This window comes from Manacus candei, unplaced genomic scaffold (assembly GCF_025592945.1).
Source record: "Manacus candei isolate 608988 ecotype Guabito, Panama unplaced genomic scaffold, ASM2559294v1 h1tg000043l, whole genome shotgun sequence".
Lineage (NCBI taxonomy): Eukaryota > Metazoa > Chordata > Aves > Passeriformes > Pipridae > Manacus > Manacus candei.
This window is the reverse complement of record NW_026138091.1, coordinates 20,968,174-20,994,371: the sequence shown is the minus strand read 5'-3', so window position 1 is coordinate 20,994,371 and position 26,198 is coordinate 20,968,174. Positions and strand designations below refer to the sequence as shown.

At 42.1% G+C, this 26,198-nt stretch overlaps 1 protein-coding gene across 4 annotated transcripts; it reads left to right on the top strand.

The window, feature by feature from the left end:
* Positions 1-1,602: 1,602 nt before the first annotated feature.
* Positions 1,603-23,844, top strand: PANX2 (pannexin 2). 4 transcript variants are annotated; one of them, XM_051795611.1, is made up of 5 exons: positions 1,603-2,180; positions 2,518-2,819; positions 18,672-20,123; positions 21,088-21,161; positions 22,000-22,115. In XM_051795611.1, the coding sequence occupies exons 2-4, from the start codon at positions 2,594-2,596 to the stop codon at positions 21,117-21,119; spliced, it is 1,710 nt and encodes a 569-aa protein (XP_051651571.1). In that variant the 5' UTR covers positions 1,603-2,180; positions 2,518-2,593; the 3' UTR covers positions 21,120-21,161; positions 22,000-22,115. The 4 variants fall into 4 exon arrangements, 3 of the variants coding, with proteins under 3 accessions (XP_051651571.1, XP_051651569.1, XP_051651570.1); XM_051795609.1 differs by lacking the exon at positions 21,088-21,161 and having other exon boundaries at positions 22,000-23,844; XR_007905919.1 differs by lacking the exons at positions 1,603-2,180; positions 18,672-20,123; positions 21,088-21,161; positions 22,000-22,115 and adding exons at positions 13,002-13,140; positions 13,563-14,994 and having other exon boundaries at positions 2,684-2,819.
* The last annotated feature ends 2,354 nt before the right edge of the window (positions 23,845-26,198 follow it).

Genomic DNA, 26,198 nt, shown 5'->3' with positions numbered 1-26,198 from the left:
GTTAGTAAAAAGGGAAACTAAAGGGAAAATACTATAAACATAAAAGGGGAATTAAAGGAACACTAAAAGGATATTAAAAAGTTTGTTCTCTCAGTTGCTTCCTATCAGAAAACTGTGCTTACCCACACAGACAGGCCAGGGCTGTCAGGATCTGCAGCAGCTGGTTGGTACCCATGCTTAGCGGGTGTCCCTGCGGAGCAACACAGTCTCGGTGGCAGGATGAGTATCGCTCTACTCAGCAGTCCTGACACCCCATTTTTATCAGTTCCACATTACACTACGTAGGGCCAGTACACAGTATAAGGTGATGCCTGAATGGCAGCCAAACACCGCCTGTTCATTACCTGATGGCAACAGTCTGCGCATGCCCCACTTGTAGGGCAAGGGGCGAGCGACCCCTGCCCACATAATCTTCCTCCCATCATCATCTTTCTCACTCCTGTGTATGACCTCTACCATTGTGTTTCAAGGGTAGATGTATCTATCTTGCAATATGTAGCAAAACCAAGGAAGAACTCAGCTCTGATAATAGGGGATATCAGGCTGACTTGCTAAAAAGCACAATGGACCTTACAATTAGCTTGTGCCATGAAGTTACATTGTACCATACTCTAGCTGGTTTCACATCCTAATATGGCTCCGTTCTCACACCTCTATGCTCCATTGATCATCTAATTCAAAAGTACCCCCCTTACACCTTCATCAGAGCTGTCACCATCAGGACATCCTTCTTGCCTTGTTCATTACATCTCTGCCTGGATGGAAGGACCCCTGCTAAGAAGTATTATTTAAAGTTTGCATCCAATATTGAAACTTGAATAATCAGCAGAAGCCTCATATTGTTCAGTGACTGGGGAAAGGAAAATTTCACAGTGAAGAGGAAAATCTATGCCTTACTCATGCAAGTTGCAGATAACAACTGCAAATCTTTGAGATAAATATGAGCAATATTTGTTGAAGCCTATCTCTGGTTTTCATCTCAGTACTGCTAAATATAAAACATATAAACAACTTGAGAAGAAGGAACTGTGACCTGGAGCTCTTGTCTGAACAAGAGCTGGCTGTGATGCAGCACATATGCTGTGTAGTCCAGCTTTTGCCCAGAGTGTTAATGTGTGCTCTGTTCCAGCCTGTTTCAGAGGAGGACAGCAAGGTCTGTGAAGATACAGGCCTGGACCCCATCAGGCTGAAAGGCAACCTCTGCATTTCTGGCAAGTGCTCTGCCCTTAGGCTCTTCCAGCAGGTGTGTCCAACCCCACCTGTGCTTCAAAAAGACAGCATCAGGACGGGTTTTCTAATGGCAGCACCTAAATCCTGACGTGCTTGCAGGTCCAAGACCCTCGGGGCACAGCCTGCTCGGGTGCGGGTTCCCCTTTCCCTCACCACCACCCGCTCCATCGCTGTGTACCCGGGCCTGAGCTCCGCTGTGCGCGCGGCAGGGCGGGCGGGGGGATGGAGAAGGGAAGGAGCTCAAGCCTCCTCCTGCCGGGGCCACCCGCTCCCGCTGGGCCCCTCCAGGACCTGTCCCTCCGAGCCCTCTCCGGGCCGCCCCCGCCGGCTGCGAGCCGTGCCCCCCGGGCCGCGCGGCGCATGCGCGGTGCGGCCGCCGCGCGGTGGCTCCTGCAGGGACGCGGCCGCCGCCGCCGCCGCCCGGGGCCGCCGCCGCAACGTGTTGCGCTCCGCAGCCCCGCATGGGCTGTGCTCTGCCTCTGCCTCTGCCTCTGCCTCTGCCTCTGCCTCTGCCTGTGCCGCACCGCCTGCGCGGCCGCGGCGCTCCCGGCCGCCCTGCTGCGGCCGCGCCCGGAGCCGCAGGCTCCAGCTATTCGCTTTGATGCCTTAAAGGACCTCTGCAGTTCATGCCGGGCTGCTCTCGCCGCCTCCTCCTGCTTCTCCTCCCCTCAGCCGCTGCGAGCCCCTTCTTGAACTGCTCCGCGCGTTACCGCCGATCGGTGCAGGCGGGCATTTCCATGCGAGCGCCAGCCGCCCGCTGCTGTAACCAGCATCAGCACGTCATCCGCCTCCCGCTCCGCACCCGGGGCGATTTTATTACTCCTGGAGGTGCAGGGACATTTTTTCGGCAGGAAGGTCCAGTGTAACTTTATTTGCGGCTTCCGCTGTTCTGTACCAGCCATCGGTTTCGCTCAACATCCTCCAAGAGCCGAGGGAACCGAAGTTGCCAGGTAAATGCCCCCTTCCTTCTCTGCAGCACTTAGGGAGGCGGCTCCGGTCTGCCTGGTTGCATGGCTGCGGCGCCGCTGTTGTACAGCGCGGGTTGCGAAGCGGAGGCAGCGTTTAATGGCACAGCTGTCACCGGCACAGCTCATGTCGCCGCCCGTCTGTCATGACACGTCCCCGCAGGGCTGCGGGGAGCGGGGGCTGCCGTGCCCTGCACAGCTGCCGCCGCCGGATCACCCCGGCCCGCCCCGCGCTGCCCGGGCCGGGGGAGCGCTCGGTGCCGCTGCGGCAGCGCAGCCCGGCCGGGCGCCGCCGTCACCGCTGTCGGTGTTGTCCCCGCAGGCCGGGCGGGCACCGCCCGCAGCCAGCCCGTCCCCGGGGAGGCCCGGCGGCGTGAGGCCGCCCGCCGCCGCTGCTTATGCAACACATCATCGATAACCACCCCGACATGGCCACGGCGCTGCTGGCAGGCGAGAAGCTGAAGGAGCTCATCCTGCCGGGGCAGCAGGATGACAAGGCGGGTGCACTGGCGGCTCTGCTCCTCCAGCTGAAGCTGGAGCTGCCCTTCGACCGCGTGGTCACCATCGGGACCGTCCTCATCCCCATCCTCCTCGTCACCCTCGTCTTCACCAAGAACTTTGCCGGTAAGGGCGGAAGGACGGGCAGGGCCGTGCCCCAGTGGCTGCTGAGCGGGACCATTGGTGCTGAGAGGTGTCTGCCAGCCCTCGCCTGGGCAGGCGGGGACGGCGGCAGGGCGGCAGCAGCCACTGCATGAGAGCCACCTGTGCCGAGGACGCGGCCTCTGCCCCTCGCCTTGGCGGGCAGGGGAGTGGTGTCGACGTGGTGGCCGCTCCCTGACGGGGGTAGTTGCTGCCTCTCGCCTTGCCGGGCAGGCGAGCGGTGGGCAGGGGGTCCCCAGCCACCCTCCGGGGCACTGACCTGCAGGGAGGTGTCTGCTGCCCTGCAGCCGCTGAGAGCCAGTGTGGGTGACACAGGGTGCAGGTTAATGCTCCTTGAGGTGGATCCTGAGCAGGTCCTAAGCTGGATCCTGGCTGGCGTCAAGCATTGTCCTGTTGTTACTTCAGACGTCTACAACATGAGTGTTAACTGGCCTGCTAGGGAGAGGCCGATACTGTATATGGAGCCACATGCACAATGTACTTTGCAATATTATCACAGTGGAAATCACCAGTGTCTCTTCCTCTTGACGGCCTACATCTTGCATACACCCAGTAACAATTTAAAAAGCCTGGTTTGATTACCCATCACCACCAGTCTTGTAAGGTCACATTTTCATGAGCCTTGAAAATTGCTGATCCAGTAAACTGTTATGACACCTTTTGGGCCACTAACACAAAAGGCCACAAAGCGTTGTTTTGCTTTGTGAAGTATAGGCTTGATGAGTGTAGCTGCCAGCGCATGACTCCTTTTAATGTCCCTTTAAGCTCCATACTGAAGATCCATGGGAAATTATTAGCACTTTAATATATGGGATGGACCTGGAAGTCTGTACCTTGTGAGGTTGGTAAGAACCTCCCTGCTTTGGGATTGACTTCCAGCACTTAATATCCCTAATACTTGTTTTCTTTATGAGATAAATCACCTAGAAGAATAACTGCTTGCAAATGGAGTCTGGAGATTTTTTCTTAGTTATAGTTAAAACTTTTTCAATCTCCCTCAATTTTTAAAAAAATACGGTTATTTAGATCAAGATTTAGATCAGCCACAATTAATAAGAGCCTCGTTTTTTTGATGGTCATCTGGGGGTATCTTGGAGAAACCAAGTTTACAGGGCACATGAAAACCAACTCTTCATAGCAACTGAAGGACAGGATTCAAGGTCACCTTTGGGGACTCTCTGTGGAATGCAAAAGTTTTGAGATTAGGTAAGCTAATAGAGTGCATCCTTACTTATATATGTGCTTTCATATTGTTTGAGATGTACAGTTTTGAACCTCAGTAGGCCTAAACTCAACCTTGGGTGCAGGCAAGGTCATGTCCCCCTTCATGTGTGTTCCTTTACATAGTGCTTCCTAGCAGAAGCCCTTTGATGACTCACTGCTTGTTCAGACAGAAGTAACTTGCTCCATATGAACTAGTCATCTGAGACTGCAGATTGTGGAGGAAGTGTCAAGTCTAAGAGACTGACATTTATACAGTGGATGTCCCTCTGCGCAGCTAAGCTGTGGTCCTCACACATACATGGAAGAAAGGGAGTCTACTGAATTTACTCGCATCTGCCTATATTTCTGCAGTTGAGTTTATTTTGTGCTGTGGAGACTATTCTCTAGGTTGACAGTTGCATTCCAAATTTGTTTTTCAGAAGGGCTTAAGGCAATATCACTTATGTCTACTTATGGACTGCGAATTCTGCTTTGACCCAGTAAGAGCAGTAGCCTATTGTATCCTGCCAGGGCAAAGCTTATAAGGCATCGCAGAAAACACCCTTATGTCTCTGGGAAAACATGGGGTAACATTCTTCCCTCATATGATGTCATGTGTTTGTTCAGATGGTCTGCAGTTAGAAAAATAATATGAGAAAAAAAGAAAAAAATGCAAATACAAGAGAATGTAATATAAAAATTCGAAGGATCTGACAAAACTAAATAGATTCTTTTTCAGGGTTGAGTCAAAGAGTTTGGGGTTAGTAGATTCAGTTCTCCTTCCACAGAGTTCAAGAGCAAAACTTTTATTAGTTTTAATGTGATCTGAATCAGATGTCACTCTTTAACAGAACAGTTTTACTCAGCCTTCTTTAATAAGTCAGGCTTGTCCAGAGACACTGATGCTGGAAATAACAGTTCAGCTGGATACATGCTTACTGCTGATTCTGCGGTTTGTGTTTTTTCACCCATGCACTGTCACTGATCTTAAAAAACATCTGACTTTGCTTTGGATACTGCTACTTCTGTGCAATTTAAATAATAGGTATGGAAGTTCAAACTTTGCTGATAAAATTGAGTAAGGTATCTACTGCCCCTTTATTGTGAATATCGTAGTAGCTTCCCAAACTTTCCTTTGGGCACTTGTATGCTTATCAGATACTTATTATTATTCCTCATTCTGTTAATGATGTCCAGCGGGAAGATACCATCATGCCACTAAACTGAAAACAACCCCCTTTTCTGGGGGCTATCATCATGGCTGGGCTTCACTAACGAAGATTTGGGAAAGGTCTCTACCCACGTTTATCACAAGCACGCTGGTGGCTAAAAAGGCCAATACGAGATAGGCATGTCCGATTGCAAAAGGCACAGCTGAAAGACTCCTTAGGTGGTAAATTCTGCAAGGCACGGTTCTTTCTGTGTTGCCTTTTTTCCTTGAGAGTGATCCTGCGTGCGTTCTCAAAAGCATCAGCAGCGTTATAGATGGTGTGTCTCCAGACCTCCGGGTTGGAGACCAGAGTAGACCAGTTATGATGATCAATATGGCCAAGGCTGAGATGTTGTTTCAGGGAGTCCTTGTATCTCCTCTTCGGAGCTCCTCTCTTGCGGCAGCCGGTGGCAAGTTCACCATAAAGCAGGATCTTAGGGAGGCGGTGGTCCTTCATCCTTGAGACATGCCCTGCCCAACGCAGCTGTGTTCTCAGCAACATGGCCTCAATGCTTGTGACTGCTGCTTGTTCTAGAACAGATGTATTAGTCACATAATCTGACCAGTGGATGGGGGCTATACCATCCTATTTAATCAGTACTGGTAAAGCTTTTGGAACAATGGCGCATGCACTCGAGACATAAAAGGGTAGTTGTCTAAAAGCAGTGGTTTCTCACAAAACTTTTTTGCTGAGTACTGAAAGAACCTGCATAATGAGTGGGTAGAGGAGATAAGAGCCTCTTATATCTCTGATCTACCTTTGAGCTTATGTCAGTGAAAAGTGTAGCTTAAAGTGCAGTCAAGAGCAACTGTACATTTGTGCAACAAGTGTGGTGGCAGCTGCTTGACCAAGCAGTGTGGGTGTCCTCCCCTGGGGGTGTGCAGAAGGCACCCCATCATCACAGGAAGCCTGGGCATCCCAGGGCAGCAGTAAGTCTTCTGGCGCCAGAGGCTGCAGTGAAGCATGTTTGAAAGCAGAGTTCAGTCCTGCAACAGAGGACAAAGAAAGAGCGTGTTGTTTATTTAAAAGATTGTAATTAACAACCTTAAAAATCATTGCATCTCTAGTATAATATATTATGTAGTGCATAGGACAGAGATAAAGTTATTTATTTAATTTTGTTGTTTTAGTGCAATCATTGTTTAGGTAAATTCATATGCTCTTCATGAAAGTGATTTGTTTACCCTTGCATTGGAGTGTTCTGATCTTTACATCTCTTTTGAGAAATTAAGTGACAAATTACTGCTTTAAAAGGCAAGACCTAATTGTTTAGTAGATACTATGCTGATGTTTTGAATAAATCACAATCCATCTGAACTTAATGCTTTACAGAAGACTTTAAATTAGGTATTGTGCTTTTCTTCTATTACATGTATCATAAAATCATAGAATGGTTTGGGTTGAAAGGGTCTTTAAAGATCATCTAGTCCAACTACCTGCCATGGACATGGACATCTTCCACAAGACGAGATTGCTCAAAACCCTGTCCAACCTGGCCTTGGGAAGGGACATCCACAACTTCTCTGGGCAGTCTATTCCAGTGCTCTCCCCCCCTCACAGTAAAGAATTTCTTCCTTGAGTCCAATATAAAGCTACCCTCTTCCAGTTTAAAACCATTGTCCTGTCATTACAGGCCCTGCTAAAAAGTCTGTCTTAAAAGCCCCCTTTAAGTACTGCAAGGCTGCAATAAGGTCTTCCTGGAACCTTCTCTTCTCCAGGCTGAACAACCCCAGCTCTCTCAGCCTGCCATCAAAGTACTCCATCCCTCTGATCATTTTCATGACCCTCATCTGAACTCACTCTAGCAGATCTTTCCTGTGCAGAGGGCCCCAGAGCTGGATGCAGGACTGCAGGTGAGGTCTCAGGAGAAGAGAGTAGAGGGCCTCTCAACCTGCTAGACATGCTCCATGTTTTGCAGCCCTGGATGCTTGGTGTCTTTACAGTCTTATTCAAGGTTTAAAAAGGGCTGTCATCCTTGGTTCACTTTAGCCCTATAAATGAATCTGTAACATAACCAAATTTTATCGAGTAATAAGATTTTGTTTCCAAACTTCACTTCTAGATGGCAGTGCATTTGGGGTGCAGTTGAGCTCTCTGCAGAGTGAAGGGCATACACACTTCTAGGATATGCTCCTGAAAATTAAATTCAGGCTGTGAAGGAGGCAGTAAGAGTTTTATCATTGATTTCAATGGAGACAGGAGTTTACTCTGATGGCTGAAGTAACATGATTCTTTCAGTGGCCCTCACTTCCTAAACTTTTTTCATAAGAGGAAAGAAAGTCACTCAGCTAACCTCCTACATTGTTATTTCTGAGTCTCTCAATTCTCCTTTAATGTTTTTCAAGCAAACCAGTGTGATTCCAGAAAGGACACCCCTAGAAAGTTAATTAAAATAAATCCATATTTATACTGGGCGTAAGATCATCATGAGATCATCATTTAGAAGCGATATTCAGCTACCCAACACAAAGAAAGCCCACATGAGCACACACAAGAGAAGAATGAATATTGTTTCCCTTTCTAGAACTCACCTGTGAACAAACTTGATATAAAACCTGCACATCCTCTGTTTAGGACCAGTGTATGTTGACCTCAAGGATGATAAGGAAAGTTTTTGAGGCATTTTTCTCTGACCGAGTGGGTGGATCTGTATTTGAGTTTCCTGGTTTCCCGGAGTTGGTAAAGGTGACTACAGAAGGCAGCACAGGCTAAGGGAAACCTCTCCTGTAGCAATGTCCTTGTTGAGATAACAGTGTGTGCAGTTGGTGGTCCCAAGAGAACTTTGGTTTGCTCTGTTTTTGTTTAAAGCACTTTTTAAAAGTGCTTTAAAGATAACAATTACATTTTTTATTTAAATATGAATGCCCGTGTGTTTGAAATTCTGTCAGAACAGTGACATGACCCCCATCACACCCTATATAGTCTTAGGCATCTGCTGGAGCACTCATGCAGGTGTATATGCAGTGCTTTGCAAAGGTCCGTGCTTGTGTTTGACTCTGTGAAGGTTTGATTTCTCATACCTATCTAACTTTTCATTTCCTAACAGCTTGAGCATTTAGTTATTCCTGTGCAAACTAGAAGTTAAATGCAACCAATGTGAATGGAGAGTTCAGATTTGATAGTACTGTGCTGTCCTGGGGCATAAATAGGTGATTATACCAGGTACTAGCTGGTGGTGAAGCAGATTTTGAGCCTGTGAGTATAGGTTGTCACTTTCGTCTCTTCATTTTAGATGCATTGGAGCCTGCTGGATTGTTCCCTTTCCTATGATAAAAGTTTTGATGTTCTTTTTATTTAAAGTGTTTACTTGTTAACATAAGCCAACCTTAGGTTAATATTTGGTGAAAAAATGGTAAACCACCAAACTTTTAATTAAATGTTAGTAGGTAAGGATCTCACTTATGTAGTTCTAGTCCACCTACAGTTTGTGTTGGTTTTTGGCAGTGGTTTTTAGTTATAATGTTTCAGTATTTCCTGTCAAGACATGGTCAGTCTGGAGTGGTATGGATCTAGATAAAAAGGTATTAGTCCTTTAAAACACTGCCTTACCATTTTCACTTCCTTTCCAAAATGCACAGAATGTGGAGTATTAGACAGCAACATTCATTGCCAGTTTGAAGTGGGTCTGTTAGATGTGCCATGAGTTTTTCATCCTTTACTCTCCCTGTTTTTACCATGGTACTAGTACGCACAAGCCACAGCTACAAGTAGGATGCTGCTGGGTCAGCAGGTGCTGTGTTCTGTCCTCCCTGACTGGCAACAGTGCTACAGGTGGCAGCCTTTTGTAGTGAAGTGTCTCATGGTATTTGCTGAACTTCCAAGACACTGTTCTACAATCCAGTAGTTTAAGACATACTTGACTTTCATGATGTGCTGCTTAATTTGTTTGTATGACTTCGTGTTTAGTGAGTAGTTTAAATATTCCAGTTCAGTGTTGTGCCGGGTCCAGAAGCAATGCCATCAGTAATGTCTGTGGGAAGTTCTTCGTGCAAGGGACCAGAGAGTGGTGGGCCCTAAAGGAGAATACATTGCTGTTTTTGTTATGTGTTATCTCCACAATATTGAAGTATTTTCGTTTCAAAACTGGTGTGGTCAAAGCATTGCTAAGTCATATCCCTCTTGTACAGTGCCTCATGCTTTCTATTTACAGTGAATTTTTCTTTCCATGTTGCAGTCATGTTTGCTTTTCTCTCAGAAGCTGTTAAATACCAGTACTTTATTAAAATAAAGCAAAGCAATCATCTAGTTGATTTTTATACTTTAGTCAAAAGCCAAGCTGTGGCACTGATTTCCGTGCTAGGTTTATAAAACAGTGCCTACAAAATACAAAAAAAGTTGCTCAAAAATACTGTATTTCTATGTCTCTTAGCAGTTACATAGCTCAACCTCTACCATCCTTCTGCTAAAAAATTTTCATGAGAAAGCAATGGAAAGAGACAGTAAGTTAAATGACTGAAGGGTCAGTTCAAGTTTTTGTGTTTTATTTTCTGTTTTGTAATGATTTACATAAGCAATGCTTACTTCACTGTGTAGCACAGTATATGCATGAGTTCAATGTCTTCTTTACTTTTCATGCTACAGTATGGTTGAAACAGTATATGCTGCAGATTTCTGTATTATGAGATGGAGTTTTATTTTGTGTTTTTGGTTAGCTTTTCTAATTTGTATTTCTGTTTCAAGTTGTGGCAGGATATTTTCATATGCTTACTTAGGTGACTTATCTAATAGATGACTTTTGATCTTGTTTTCCAGTTTTTCTCTTCAACTGCACTTAAAACAACATACAGTAAGAAAGTAAAGATGAAGTTTTTCCAAGTGATTATTCTTAGTGCTATGAGTACAGGGCCAAAATGTTTTGTGTACCTGATGACACCAGTGCAGAAATTGTTTGTGAGGTGATACTAGCAGAGAAAAGAGAATTTGAGGAGTGTCTCATTACCCTTAAGTGCTTTCTAAGCACATATTCTTAAAAAGGATTAAATGATACAAGCATGGGCTGGCTGCAGTTCAGCTGCTGGCTGTTTGCATTGCTGATGGGATTTTTCCAAAGAGTAAGGGCAGTTTACTCACATACAAACACGAGGTGTGCACAAGATATACATGCTGGGACTTTGCGAGTTTTGCTAATTTAAAGATTTGCAGTTACACAGGTGAATGGTAGATAGAAAGTATTCTTGAGGAAATCCATGAGCAATACATGTGTAATCACTGAACTGCAGTTCCTAGCAGCTACAAATATTTTCCTGTCATAAATTCTGTTTCTCGAACTTCATCGACACACATACATCATGTTTTGTTATATAGTCTTTAAAGACCCTGTTTGTGCTACTAACCCCTTCATTTTTTCAAGTGTCATATATGTGAAGAGGTCCAAAATGTGGATGAGTTTTATCTTACTACATCCTTTCAGATAACCAGCAATTTGAACAGATGGTCAAAAATATTTTTGTTTAAGAGCTACTTAATTTATTCACCTTTTGTCAAAGAGGAAAATTTATGAATAAATAAGGGTAAGGTTGAGTCTGTTTTTTAAACCTACCCTGAGTCATTTGAAGCTCTCTGTTGTCTCTAAACTAGATAGAAATCATGCATCCATGATGCAGAGGAAATCTCAGCTTGTGTGGTTTCTTAGAGCTGTAAAATTCTTCAAGAAGAATCTGCATCGTCACTGAGTTACTTGGGTTCTGTCAGTATTAAAAATAACTGCAGTAGGCACCCTCAGTAGGTATACATGTTTAATTACAAAAGCAGAATAATTTCGCAGTAGGCTGGCATGATTTGTGTAGAGGTGCCATTTGTTTTACGTGATACAGGATTTGTTCTAAGAAAAACATTGAATTCAGTGCAGATATTTACATCATTGGGGATTTTGTCCCAGGCATGTATTATACTCTTGCATTTGAACTGGGAAATGCAGCAGTTCATTATGATAGCAAGGTTTGGGGATTTGTTTGCTTTTCTTTAGTGGCACCGTGCCTGTCATGCAGATTCACGGTTGCTGGAGCAGTGCTGCAGCCAGGTGCTGAGATGCATGGTGTTTTTTGCAGCTTAGAGCTCAGTGACTATTTCTGGAACATTTTGGTTAAATGCTCAAATAGTTATTTCACATTTTGAGGTTGGGGTACCTTATCTTCTGAAAGATCCATATCTCTTCAGGAGGTCAGGAGACCTCCACACTGGAACTGGCAGAGCCCCTGGGAGCTGCCAATTCTCCTGGCTCTGCTGTGATGAATCAAAACAGTTGTGATACATTACAAAACCCAATTTCTCTACACATGGAGGAACCAGTTTTCCAAAAAGCAGTAGACTGGCCATCTCTGCCCTATAAATACTATGTTATTAAAATAATATTATTACCTAATGAGCAAACTATTGGTCTTTTCCCTCTTTTTCAATATGAAGTTTTCTGGGTGCTGTGATTATGGCAAGAGGTACTTAATACAAGCCGTCTTTTTTATTTCTAGTCATTAAATAACTGCGGTGCAATAGAACAAACCTACTGTTTCCTTTTGCTTCCTGTGGTTGTATTTTGCATTTGACTCTTGGTTTAGGAAGCCACCCTTGTATCATCAATTTCACTGGATTTTCATAATTCATTTCACTTCAGCATTTATTCTTGCAGTTTACTTTAGGTATTTCTGTAGTCCACATTACCATAATGTCTGTGTAGTTGCTTTGGAGTTTCATCTCTAGAGGACAATTTTTGAATTGGCCAACATTATTTTTTTAATCTTCGCAAAACATTAAAACATTATTTTCACACCTTACCACTTCTACTATGCGGCAGATCTGTACACCACCAAAATTCCTCTCACCTCCTCATGTAAATGCTAAATTTAGAAGTAAATGTTATTCAGATCTCTTTTGTAGGACTGCCTGCATGGCTGAATTTCATTAATTATGTTTTGATGAATACATTCCTTTAGATTCAGATCTAACCTTCCCTCAAATCTTGGCATAATACGGAGCTCTTTGTACAATCACAAGCATTGTCATTTCCTTCCAGGTGTTTTCTGAATGCTCACAGAGCTCTTTTGAGCACAGAAAGAAATGCTGCTAGTGAAGTTCAACAATACACTATAAATAAGCTCTCTTTCCAGTGTTGTTACCACTATCCTGCATGGCCATCACATGGTGGATGATAATTCATCACTGAGGAAAATTCCTCTATAGGAACAGCCAAATGGATTTCACTTAGGTGTCTCTGCGCCTTCTGCATAATAGTTGCAGTTTCTGGAATAACCTTCTCCAACAGCCTTCAACATATCAGCCAAGTTGGAGTAGATACCTTTTTCTCCTGACTAACCTGAGCAGGTGTTACAAGTCTTTAAGCCTCAGATTGCTGGTAAAGGAACTTCAGCATACCAGCCACTTTTAAAAGAGCCAGTGTTTATTACATATAGGGAATATAGTTCTGTAAATTTATATATACACTAGGAAAGTGCATTGCTAATTTATTGATTCTGCAGATCTAAAATGTGTGCAGTTCAAGCAACAGTCTTGCAAGCAAAAAAAAACCAAATTGGAAATACAGGGACACCTGCTGCAGCCCTTGCACTGCAGTTATCCCTATGGGTGACCCAGTACCTCTACATCTTTGAAGCTGCTTATTTACTTCTTACTCATTATGATTAATCCTTGTAGAGTATAGGCCAGTAAAACTTAATAGGAGCAGTGGTTTCCTATCTCATTTCTTTAGGGACCTTCTTTTCAAGATTTTTTTCTTAAACAGGACAAGTGGTTTCAGAGATTGGGCAAAAAAGGCTATACCTTACCTTGCTGATCATGGAGAAATTTGTACCTTAGGAAGACTTCATGGTCATGGAACCTGTATTCAGATTTGGAAGGAATATTCCCTAAGAAGGCTAAAGGTATTGTCTTTTTGTTTTGATAAAAGTAATAATTCTTAGTAATTAGCTTGCTGAGTTAAGGCTTACTTTGATGGATGTTTTCTTATTCATATGACTAAACTTAGTTAAATAGGACTGTATGACTACAGTTGATACACAAAAGTAGTTTCAGGGATCCATTCCTATGCTGTACTAATTTCTAACCTTTAAATAAAGTAGTTGAAATAAACTAGTTAAGTTAAGGGAGCTTTTCCTTTTGTTGTCAGTTAATTCGGGTATTAGCCAACATTTGTTAAAATCACATTCAAGGCAGAGTTACATATTCCCTGTGGACTATGTAACTGAGATGGAAAACATGTATACTGCTTAGGTAATGTTTTACTTTCTTAGACTACATTTGCAGCCTTAGTAACATGAATGTTTTTTATCCATTTTTTTTTCAGAGAGAAGAGGATCCAGGACATTTCTTCTTTTCCTTTTAAAAATTGCTGAGAAACTACTAAATAAATTATTTCTGTTTCTTAAAATAAACAGTTTGCTACCTGCTTTCTTGTGCCTTTTAGTACCCAAGATGAATGAGGCATGCATATAAGATTGCTTACATGTATTTGACACAAAGTAAGGACAGCAGTATGATTAGGAACACCCTTGTCAAATACTGGCATTTATTGCTGAATTCAGGGAGTTTCTAAATTATTTTGTCTGTTAGAAACTTGTGCACTGGGAATGATGGGCAGGGAGATTCGGAAATTCTACCTAAATGTTGAATTACTCCTTAGAGACAAGTGGAGAGTACAAGGAGTGCTTCAGAGATCTTGACTGGCTTGCCATCTTTTCTTCATAAGCAGGTTGGGCACAGGTTTGAGGATATTTAGCAGCCCTCTTCAAGAAACAGATGCCAGTTGCTAGGAAGCACTAGGCTAGGGTGAGTCTAGAGTATATTTGACTCAGTAAGTGCACTTATCAGTATACTTACCTGATACTTAGCTCGAGTCTCCAGTATGAGGGTTTAGGCACTTGTCATGGGGCCAGGAGATCCAGCCTGTTCCACAGCCTTTAAACACCAGTTCTGCTGCCTATACCCATGTAGGGCCATGGTGGTAAGGCTGAGTATTTACTTCTAGATCCTTGAAGAACTTTTTGCACAGGAGTCATACTTACCTTTCCCTTGGTGTAGCAAGCACAAGAATTTTCATATTTTTTTCATATTTGAATTACATTTTCTGAAAACTTTCTTTTTTTTCTGTCTGTGATTACAAAATTGTACTGTTTCTTCTGCGTTACTGATTTACTGCACTGGAATCCTGAAATCATGCAATTCAGTTGGAAGATTAATGAGGTGTGATTTCTTTTTCCAGAGTAAATTCTAAAAACTGGAGGCCACAGGAGACGTGCACAATTTGTTATTACAGTTTATATTTTGCTTTGGGTAACTATACTTCATTCCACTGGGAATGCAGTAGGTGTAAAAAGTCATTTGCCCTGTTACATAGGGACGTATACTGTTTATTACTAATATTTTCTTTTCTTACTTTGTAATGCCTACCAAAGCATCTAAATTTGTTGTCCATATTTATTTAAATAATTTTTGCTCATAATAATATTTTAGAAGCTTGAAAGTGACCCCACTACAGCATCAGTTCTTCAAAGAGAGATGCACATGCCAGATTTTATGCGCTGTGAGTAATCCCATTGGCTTCAAGGGAAATGCCCAATGCTTGAAGTTTTAAGTCTTTTTAGGAGCAGGTCTTACTTTTTATGCTTTTGAATGCTAAGAGATTGCCATTGTTGTCTTTATTTTTAAGGGGCTAGTGAATGTGTTAGGTGCAATTCACTCACTTTCCCCGGAAGACCTGTAAAAACTTGCATGGACAATGGAGAGTGATACATACCTATGGTGAAGCCATAGGTATGTATCACTCTCCATTGTCCATGCAAGTTTTTTTCAGGGTGAAATAAGAGTATTAGTTGAAACTTTCTATATTTATGAATATAGAACTTTCTATATTTATGAAAGTTGAAAACAAATACATTTTTTAATATTACTCAAGCACAAGTCCTGTGAGGAGAGGCTGAGGGAGCTGGGGCTGTTCAGCCTGGAGAAGAGGAGGCTCAGGGGAGACCTCATCACTCTCTACAACTACCTGAGAGGAGGTTGTAGCCAGGTGGATGTTGGTCTCTTTTCCCAGGCAACCATCAGCAAGACAAGAGAGCATGGTCTCAAGCTGTGCCAGGGGAGGTTTAGGTTAGATATTAGAAAGAATTTCTTTACAGAGAGGATGGTCAGACATTGGAATGGGCTGCCTAGGGAAGTGGTGGATTCTCCGTCCCTGGAGATTTTTAAACAGAGACTGGATGTGGCACTTAGTGCCATGGTCTAGTAACCACAGCGGTACTGGATCAAGGGTTGGACTTGATGATCTCAGAGGTCCCTTCCAACCCAACTGATTCTATGATTCTATGATTCTATGATCCGGTGTCAGAGCTATGATTTTAACAGTCTTACAGCCTTTTTTTTCATACTACTTACATATCAGGAGAACACTGTTAAAAAAAAAATTGATCTGCTGTACCTTCTTGAAACTGTATTAGAAAGGGCCCTCACTACTAAGTGAGTTATCCATGTGAGGAAAACTTGGTACTCTGCTGTCCTCATCAGATCTGCATATTGAGATCCAGCTGTATGTTTTTGCCAACTTTCATAACAAACAAGATTAGTTATTGACATACTGTTTTTTAATTTATTTGTGATTGACACAGGTTGCAGTAGAGGAGAAACAGTTCCATACCCTACTATAATGGGATCAGACACATTCAGGGTGTTTGTTAAATGCTGCCATCACCTAAGAGGTAACATTCACAAAAGCTACTCAAACTTGGTGTCGATCTGGCTTGGCAGCTTCTTGTCAATGAAGAGAGAGATAAGCTCTTCCGCCAGGCAACACCTAAATGAGTCTTTTGCTTTGAATCAGTTTGGAAGGGAATTCCTCACTTCCATTGTCTGGAGCATATTCTAGAAGAGTGAGCTTCTTAAAGCCAATGCTATGCTTTGTAAATCAAGTCCTGTGCTGAGAGGGTTAAACTAAATATCCCTATGGAATAACTTTACCTGAATTAGTGGCAAAATGTAAAATGACATTTGCTGTCTCTACTGGTTGGGACAGCCCCCCTTTTCTCTGAAGCAGTGGCAATGGATAGGGTGCAGCATTAATCTCTTAGTGTATCCGTTCAGTGTAAATGTAAATGTTAAGACATTTTGTTTCTTTTTTTATTTATAAAATAAATATATATTGACTTGTTGTATAAATATACAATTTTGGCAAAAGTCACTCTAGCTTTCAGGTCTCAGTGAACAGAACTGGAAGAACTGTTCCGTTTATTTGATAGTTGCAACTGATACATCAATCAAAAAATAATCCTTATGAGTGATTTGTATGAATACTTGTTGCTGTTTTCCGAAGTATTCGTGATGTTGAGACCTAGGAGAAATGAACCCATGTATGCCACAGGAAATTGGGTTTCCTATTGGCAAGTTCACCCAATTAAAAAAATTTCTACTTATGAGAAATGTAGCATGCTGCTTTTTTTATTTCCCCATGGGAACATTTTCACATAGGAATCTGTCTGGTCTCCTGAGAAATCCCACAATAAGTCTTTGATAGTAGGAGATGAAATTTTTTGTATGCATCCCTTCATGGGTAGGGTTAGGAGGGCATGTAAATTACCGAAATCAAGGGACTCAGTGAGCATTTTTCTTGTAACACGTCTGTAAATACACAAAATAGTCTAAATGGGAAGCTGTGTAACTTCAGAGTGCTTTAAGCTCTCCTCAGAGATTGAACTTAGATCATTTTAAAATAGTCTTCAGAAGTGATATTAAAGAATTTGCAGGGCTTATTCACTGTGCATGCTGTCTTGGGTAGCAGCATTTATTCTGTCAACTCTGTTTAAATTGGTAGTATTTTTAGAAAAGAATTCTCACTGAATCACTTTTAAAAAAAAAACAACAGAATTTTTGTGCAGCTGTCAGCATGTAGATCTCTGTAGGTCACAGAAGAGGTTTATACCTCCACACCAAAGAACTAGCTTCTGATTTGCTCACATGTAAAAAGCAACTGGTCCAGTAAGGAGTCATCTTACTAAGCCAGAAAGATTAGGGGGTTTTGCCTGCATATTAATTTTTAATATTCTATTTATTGTTATCAAACAACATGATACTTTATTATTTTTTTTATTATTTTTATGATTAAGAGAACAGTGCCACCACCCTCTTCCAGTGAGCTGTTCTTGATCTGAATTGTAAACTACATTCAGAACTGGAGCAGGCTTGGCATTCTTGAGTGATTTTCAAGTCAGGAGAACATGCCTTCTCCCTATGGGTCTCATTTTGGGAGGTTTTTTAAAGGTATACCAGAACACTGTAAAATATAGTCCCTTTGTTCTACCAGCCAAAACATAAAAACATGGTCTTCCTCTTTGAATAGGGTTTCCTCATAATGGTCATTGTTCTTTAGGCAATTAATACTGCTCTAGTTTTCACAAGGTTTTCTATCTTTCTTTCATGTATTGCTAGAAAAATCTGATTGTATAAGAACATAATTTATCTACCAGGTCAAGACAAAAGTCCTTTTATCCCACCATCCTGCTGATGATGGTAAAAAAAATACTTATCAAGAAGTGTTAAAATAAACAAGCATACAGCATAATTTCCTTTGATAAACCCTTCCACCCTCCAGCAGCCTGCGATTAAACATTTCTTGAGAGAAAAATTGCATCACTGTGTATTTAATAATCCTTGCTATACTTTTTCTCCCATTACTTTGTCTGATTGCTTTCTTGATCCGCAGTATTTGTTTCTTCCATAATACTGTATGACAGTGAGTTCCACCATTTAATTACATGTTGTGTAAAGAAAACAGTGTTACAGTTTCTAATGTAGAATTAAATTTCCATAGCAAGAAGTTGGTAACACACCAGATTCTGTCCTGATCGATCACACTTTAATTCAAGAATGTTACCCAAGAGGGATACAATTGACTAAATCCTTGTTTGTCGTAAGTTTCAATTTTTTTTTACCATATCAAATGAATAGACTTTGTCAATAAGTATTAAAAACATTGCTTTCAGCTACATCTAACTTTTTTCTATTTGGAAGAATATTTAGCTGGGATGAACCTTAAATTTCATCTAAATTTCAGTATTTGCATGGAACATCCTCAGCTGCTGACCATGTCGTGAATATCAGGTCTTTTAGCTTTGCAGAGTTCAGGTCGCAGTTGGTTAGGATATTGTTTTCAGAGATTTAATTAAACCAAAAGACGTATTTCTTGCTGACATTTTTAGCTCAGGTTCATTCTAAAACTTTCAGGTAAAAAGTTTGGCCTTGGGCTTTGCGAGGATGTGTGCAGGCTAAGCTGGTTAATAGACATGGAGGGCTTAATGCTCATGTAAAGATACGGTAAAATAAAATTGATATAATTTGAAATGTTTATTTTCCAGAGCTCCTTTTGTAGGTTAAATGCACAGCAGTGACTTTTCTCTCTGTTATACAGAGGAGCCAATATACTGTTATACACCACACAACTTCACCCGCGATCAAGCCTTGTATGCCAGAGGATATTGTTGGACAGAATTAAAAGATGCCTTGCCAGGAGTTGATGCCAGCCACTGGCCCTCCTTGTTTGAGCATAAGTTCCTACCTTATGCACTGCTGGCTTTTGCTGGGATAATGTACATTCCAGCTCTGGGCTGGGAATTTCTCGCCTCCACCCGGCTGACTTCAGAGCTTAATTTTTTGCTTCAGGAGATTGATAACTGCTACCACCGTGCAGCTGAAGGGCGGGCACCAAAAATAGAGAAACAGATTCAGTCCAAAGGCCCAGGGATCACCGAGAGAGAAAAAAGGGAAATTATTGAGAATGCAGAGAAGGAAAAAAGCCCTGAACAGAACTTGTTTGAGAAATACCTGGAAAGAAGAGGACGAAGTAACTTTTTAGCTAAGCTTTATCTTGCAAGGCACCTATTCATCATCTTTTTAAGCATCATACCAATCACATACTTATCCACCTACTATGCTACGCAGAAGCAAAATGAATTTACATGTGCTCTAGGAGAGCCTCCAGACAAAACTAGCAGCTCCAAATTGCACATCAGAGTGAACTGTAAGCTGCCGTCTGTCCAGCTCCAGCGGATTATTGCTGGTGTAGATATTGTTCTCCTCTGCTTCATGAACTTGATAATCCTCATCAACTTAATTCACCTCTTCATATTTCGGAAGTCTAACTTCATATTTGATAAACTGAACAAAGTTGGAATAAAGACCAAGAAACAGTGGCAGAAGTCCCAGTTTTGTGATATCAATATTTTGGCCATGTTTTGTAATGAAAATAGGGACCACATAAAGTCATTGAACCGTCTGGATTTTATTACAAATGAAAGCGATCTGATGTATGACAATGTGGTGCGCCAGCTGCTTGCAGCATTGGCCCAGTCCAATCATGATGCTACTCCAACTATGCGTGATTCAGGGATCCAAACAATAGACCCAAGTGTTGATCCAGCAGACATTGATGCTAATGAACAGCTCATCATTAAGAGACCAAGGAAGAAGATGAAATGGATCCCGACTACCAATCCCCTTCCTCAGCCATTCAAGGAACAGTTAGCCATTATGAAGGTTGAAAACCATAAACCTGATAAACCGAAGCCTGTGAGGAGGAAAACAGCAACAGACAGCCTTATAGCTCCTTTGTTAGAGTCTGCTGCAAAAACCTCACAGCAATCGTCTGCTCATAAAACCGAGCCAAGTGCTATCCCAAGCACAAGCAGTGAAAAAAAGCACACACGGCACTTTTCCTTGGATGTTCATCCATATATACTTAGTAGCAAAAAACCCAAGCCAGAGGTTCAAGCCATCCCCTCGATGCCTACATCAAAAAGCCAAGAGGGTGGATTTTTAAACCAGGAAGAAAATGTTGTAGTTCACGTTACCTCCTCTCTCAAAGGTACAGTATGCCATAATGCCCATACCACCTCCACAGACCATAATGTGCATAGCAATCTTCAGGAACTCAAAGTTTATCTGAACGGTTTGACTTGCCTTGCTAGATTTTGGGATAGCTAATAATCTCAGGGCTTATAGGTCTCAGAAACAGAGGTTCTCTCTCTTAAAAAGCTATGTGGAGGGTAAGGATTATTACAGTAGAGCTGTACAAAACAGGATGCAGGCTGTTGATGTGGGTAGTTTTTTAAATGTAAGCATGACCACTACAAATGTGGTCATGCCTTGCCAAGGAAATGAGGAGCGTTTGGCCCCATGATACCCTTCATTCTCCACCAGCACCTGGCACATTTCAAACATGCCTTATTTTCAAGTCATATGGAAACTTCCATGGTAGATGAGCAGTCCTCTGATCAGTAATAGCCCCTTAGGAGCATGTGGGAGACTAGTAATGGCAGTTAAAGCTGCCTGTAGAACAAAAATCTCTAACTACCAACTCTTACAAGTTGGCATGTGTTTGTCACCTAGGAAGTCACAACTCAGCTCATTGACATTGTCCTTCACACAAGAGATGCTTTAAATTGTCCTGTGTCTCATGTGGACCAGAGGATTGATAGTCTGAAGTGTGGGTGCTGGTCAGGGATTCAGGATTTCTGCCATTCCCTTCCTGTGTGGCCTCACAGGAGATGCTCTTTCTGTGCCTCAGTTTCCTATGTGTTTCCTGGAAAGCCTGTCCCTGTCTTAACTCAAAAGGAGTGTTTCAAATATATCAATAATTACTAGGTGCTAGAGTGATGAGGAAAGCCATTTGAACATTAAGAAAAGTGATAGATCAGTAGATAAACTGATAGACAGATATCTTCTTGTTTATTTTTGTAAGCTACTGACATAAGAAAGAAGCACTATGCAGTTGAAGTTACAGAAAAATCTGTATGTACTTAAAGCAATGGCTCTCATCTCATTACAAGCTAAGACCTCCCTCTGGGCTTCGACAGACTGACATCTACCGTCACCCCACTGCCCAGCAAAGAAGTGATTTGAGGTATAAAAGTTTCTGTCACTTCCGAATCCCTATGCTCCTTAGAGCCCTCCAACTCCCCAATATGCATGTGAGCTATTCTACAGCATTCCTTATCCAGTTACCTGCTGTGATTTCAACTCCTCAAAACTACTGGGGTTTTCTGGTCTCAATTACCTTTATCTAAATTAGTGCTTTAATATTTTAAGGGCAGAAAATAATTACAGGAGTTTTGGGGCTCTGTGACTCCCCATTTACATTAAAAAATTTCAGCTTTGTTTTTGAGTTAGACCTACATTGCAGTCCATCAGGTAAGGTAGACTTATAATTTCTGGAAAGAGACATCAGTTAATGTCAAATTGCTGAGTTCTTTCTAAAGACAAGTGGCTTACAATATGTAACCACTAGTTTTTCCCATTGAAACTACCAGTGCCTTTTGTATTCCATCCTGTGGATTTCAATAGTCATAACGTTTGTCAAAACATTAAATCATAATATTTATAAAACACCGGCCATACTGTAGAGGGGAATAAAATATATTTTTCAGTTGTTTTTTTTCATCATTTTACAAAAATATCATTCACATAAGAAAGCATGAGCATGCGTAAAAAACAGCCAGATATACAAACCCCATTTGTTGTTTGTCCTGTTTCCCTGAGCGTACAACCCTGTTGTTTTGAAACAGTCCTGTTGGATTTCTCAAGGGTTCCCAAGAAAATTCAGCTCAGGGTCCACTTCTGATCCCACTGAAATCGGTGGCAAACCTGCCAATGACTTTTATTGGTTCAGGACACTCCTGACTGAGGGACTGGAAGGGTGACAGACTACCTGTCCTTTAACTGGCTGTTTTGTTTTCTTCTAGACACCCCTCATCCTGCAAAAGAGATCCTATACTCATCTGAGACATGCAGAACTGTGCCTGCTGCTGCAGCTTTTGTCACATGTAACCACAACCATATAGCCACAACTGCTGCTGCCACCAGTATGGCTTTGAACCAGGTCAAACCAGAGCCAACACCTGCACTGAACTGCAACTCAGCCCACCCTTTGCTGCACATCAACACACTGTACGAGGACCATGAGGAGGAGGTTTCAAACATAATGGACAATGGGATTCACTCACCGACTGACACGGGGGAAATTCTCTCCATCCCTACCCCAAAGCAGATAAGGTTGGCAACGTTTGACGAGCCAATGGCAATCGTGAGCTCGGTGGAGTACTGAAGGCCCCAGGCTGCCCTGCTGGCCCCTGTGGCTGGGCCCGAGACCACTGCAGTGCAGAACATGGTCCCCCCAGCAATGCAACTCACTGCATGAGCATGGAGAGTTTTCACACAGACTGTAGCTTCTGCTGATAACACCAAACAGTTTTACAGGATCACATCATGAGCACTGTCAGTTATTTGCGAAATAGAATAAAGAAAATCTGGTGGAAATAGACCTTTAACACTAAGACAACCACTAGCTCTAGCTCTAAACTATAGCTTCCTGATTTAAATGGGAATTAGCACAATTTATGAACATTAGGAGTCTGATGGCTTGCCACAGCAATTTTAGTGAGTGTTTAAATCCTTTGCATTCAGAATTACTGATTAAAGTTAAAACAACTCGGAGGTGAGGTATACTTTTTTAATGGCAGCAGTTAAATAAGAGTTCTTTTCTAAGCAGAGAGGATTTTTTTTTTTAAATTCAGGATTTTGAAAAAATTATATGCAAGCAAAATTTGGTTTTGTTTGTTTCTTTAGCTCACTGATGTTGGGCTTGATGGAGACTTAGCTGAAAGGGCCTTACTACCACCAGCATTTCAGTGCAAAAAGATTGATACACTCAATCTCTTGCATTTATAAATGAAAATACCTGAAGTATGCCCCGCCCTTTAACATGCTTATATGTTTGATGGAAGATGATTAAGAGTTTATTTTTTTAACTATATTTTACCATGGAAAAAATTACTTTATTAACTTTTCAAACCAGGTGTTACTTTTAACAAAATGTGTAGAAGAGAGTCATTGTAACTGCTTATTTTTTCATAGTGTATTTATGAACCAGGTTAGAAACTTTCATGGGTGCTTCACTGATACGAAAAATCTTATGGAGGTCATTACAAAATATCTTACAAAATATGAAACCAGCAAACCTGTTGTCAAATAACACACAGTTAAAGTCTATGAATTTAGTTCTGCAGATTTGGCTAGTCCTTGATTCAGCAAACACTTAAGGCCGTGGGTGACACTGAAATGACTCGTGTAAAGCTAAGCACACACTGAAATGGCTTTGCTGGATCCTGGCTCTAGTGCAGGCAGACAATAATCCTGCGGTATGTGCTATCACTCTGATTCAATATTTGCCATCCTTGGCTCAAAGCACATCTTCATGCCCATCTTCCTATAATTACGGTATGTGTGATTTAATAGAAAACTATAGTATAACTAAAACATCTATTAAAATTGTATCATGCAATAACCATTCTCAGCAAAATTATAGTGAAACAAAAAGTGACTGTGTTAAAATAATATTCCTAGCTGCATTCAGAATTACAGACTGTGTGTGTTTGCTTCAAAATTATGTATAATGGTAGAAAAAAATATGCAGCACAAATATGGGACTGAAATCTTGAGTTTATTTTTAATTTATTACCTCAGACATGCATATATTATACCAATATTTAATGAAAATAGCACTGAAAATAAATACCTATTATTCTGAATATTTTAATGTGTACTACTTCGTAGCATAGTGTTACAACACACCTCTAAAGCAAGGTAACCAATATTCTTGTCAGTAGATCCCTAGGGCTGGATTAGAGTGAAATGACACTGAATGACCTGTGTGTACTTATGAGGCAGGCTTATTTTAAAACAATTTGGTTGCAACGGAAAGGAGGTAGGTAGCCATTTTGGTTCTTTTCTATAAAATTATAAAATTGTGATGAAGAAAATACATAAGAAGAAAGAAAGAGAAGGAAAGGACAAGAATAGATAGTGAAAAGATGTCACCACCTATGGATCCAGCAACGAGACTTGATCAGTGCAGTTTCAATGTCTGTGTCAGAGTCATCATGGCAGTCGATCCATTGGGGTTAGGGCCCACACAACAGAGTTCAACGGCTTACATGCTTTCAGGCTCATGTGGGAATGCCCCAGTAATTCCCCAGGGGAGAGCTTTTCTTCAGCGATCTTTGGTGGTTTGTGGCCCCTTCTAATGACATGGCCACTGTTTGGCCCTTCTAACTGTTCCACTTGTGCCTCCTTCCTTAGGGAGGAATACCTTCAGGCTGGCATGTGAATGCCCCCTCCTGCCCATACCTCCCCTGGGAGGGAGTTTTACACTGTCAGCCTTATCAGGAGAGGGGAAATTGACATGATAAAGAGGATTATCCCTCTCCACAGGATCTCCTTCTTATCGACCTTTTCCCTTACTGGCAGGAAAACACTTTGTTTAAAACATCAATCCTGGTTTATCAGGGAAATGATAGCAGGACTCAAGCAGCCCATCCAAACAAAGTTCTGTCCATCACACTTAGTTACATACAATTGGGATTTTATGATAAGCAGTATGCAGGACATGTGATTCACATAATGTAAAGCCACCATTCCCCCTTACATCAGTTGTGCCCAGCCTTTTTGGCCTGAACAGCCCAATACCAAAACAGCAGCAAGGCACAGGATGCATACTGCAGACAGGGAAGGGGGGTTAGGCACAGCTGGAGGACCTGGCAATAACACCCCGAGGTCTTGGAGCAGTGTGGCATGGAGCTAATGGGGGACGTGGAGTTCGATCCAGGGCAGCTGGGAGATGATGACTGCAACGGCTCCTACTGGCTTGTCTCCTTTCAGCCATGGGAAAAGTCACCCGTGTGACTTTTAAATAACAATCTGCACCTGCATAGTCAGGGTCTTATTCTACCCAAGGTACAGGAGGAAGCTTCCACAGCCAAGGAGTGGGGCATCACCTGGGACTGCAGGCAAGGTCTCTGCTGCCTGATGGGTTACTGCCAATCACTCAGAGTCACCCGAAAGCAATGGCACGGAGTCTGGAGGTGAGTAAAATGCCCCACTACATCCTATTCATTTAGATGAATACTGTAGTTAGAATTCATTTTTTAGACAAAACCGTTATAGTTCAGGACTTCAGTTAAACACCAATAAATATTTAGAAAAAATATGGAAAATTGCCATACGACAATCATGAAATTCTTAATAAAGGCAAAGTGAAAGAATAGGACCTGGAGGCCAGTTTTAAAGCTATATAACTCCCTTATACCACTGTACTTTCAATTGCCAAAGGCAGTGTGGTGAATTTCTTCCTGGTTGCAGCAGCTCAGCTGACAATGTTACAAATGTATGGGGGAATCCTTGAGGTTGCCTTTCCACTATCCACTTGGTACCATTAAGTACTACATCAACCATAGAGGTCTGTAGCTGAAGTGATATACCAATATATGCACATACCAGTATCAGGAAAAGCAGACTGTCTCAAAACTAAGGATCTGAACTTGCAAATGTTCAGGTTGAAATGTACTTTGAAAATAGCTACATTCAATAATTGGAGGGAATTTCATTACTGAGAAACTACAGAGCCAGGTTCTCAGGCATGATGACCTGATGAGGCAGAAGAGTTGCCCACTAAGGTGTTCGTGTTCTGTATTCATTCAAGAGCAGGACTCAAGTCACTGTCATTGTCTGTGATACTACTGGTTACTGGTTTCTATTGATTTAGGGTCTGTTGCTGCCCTTGTAGAAATCAATATTGTGTTTGACTGGACTGACAAAGAAAGAAAGGAAACCATATGGTTTACCTCATCCCTGGGACAAGTGGAACTCACAGAACACCCACTTTACTCATCCTTAACCTGTTGTGTTACAGGAGCATTTGCACCATCATCTTTCATAAGCCTGCAGATGTCGGGCACTCAGCTCTGAATGTTAACACAAGTAACTACTTGATAAGGGCAGGATGGTGGCCCAGACACAGTGTTTCAACGACCAAACAAGTAGGGAGCAAATGCAGCTTCATCTTGGCTGATGTGGGGTAAATATCTGATGCAGGCACATAGCAAAC

Coding starts and splice junctions, on each gene's coding strand:
- PANX2 (XM_051795609.1), top strand. CDS start 2,594: ATGCAACACATCATCGATAACCACCCCGACATGGCCACGGCGCTGCTG. Junction 2,820..18,671: donor CTTCACCAAGAACTTTGCCG/GTAAGGGCGGAA, acceptor TCTGTTATACAG/AGGAGCCAATATACTGTTAT. Junction 20,124..21,999: donor CGTTACCTCCTCTCTCAAAG/GTACAGTATGCC, acceptor GTTTTCTTCTAG/ACACCCCTCATCCTGCAAAA.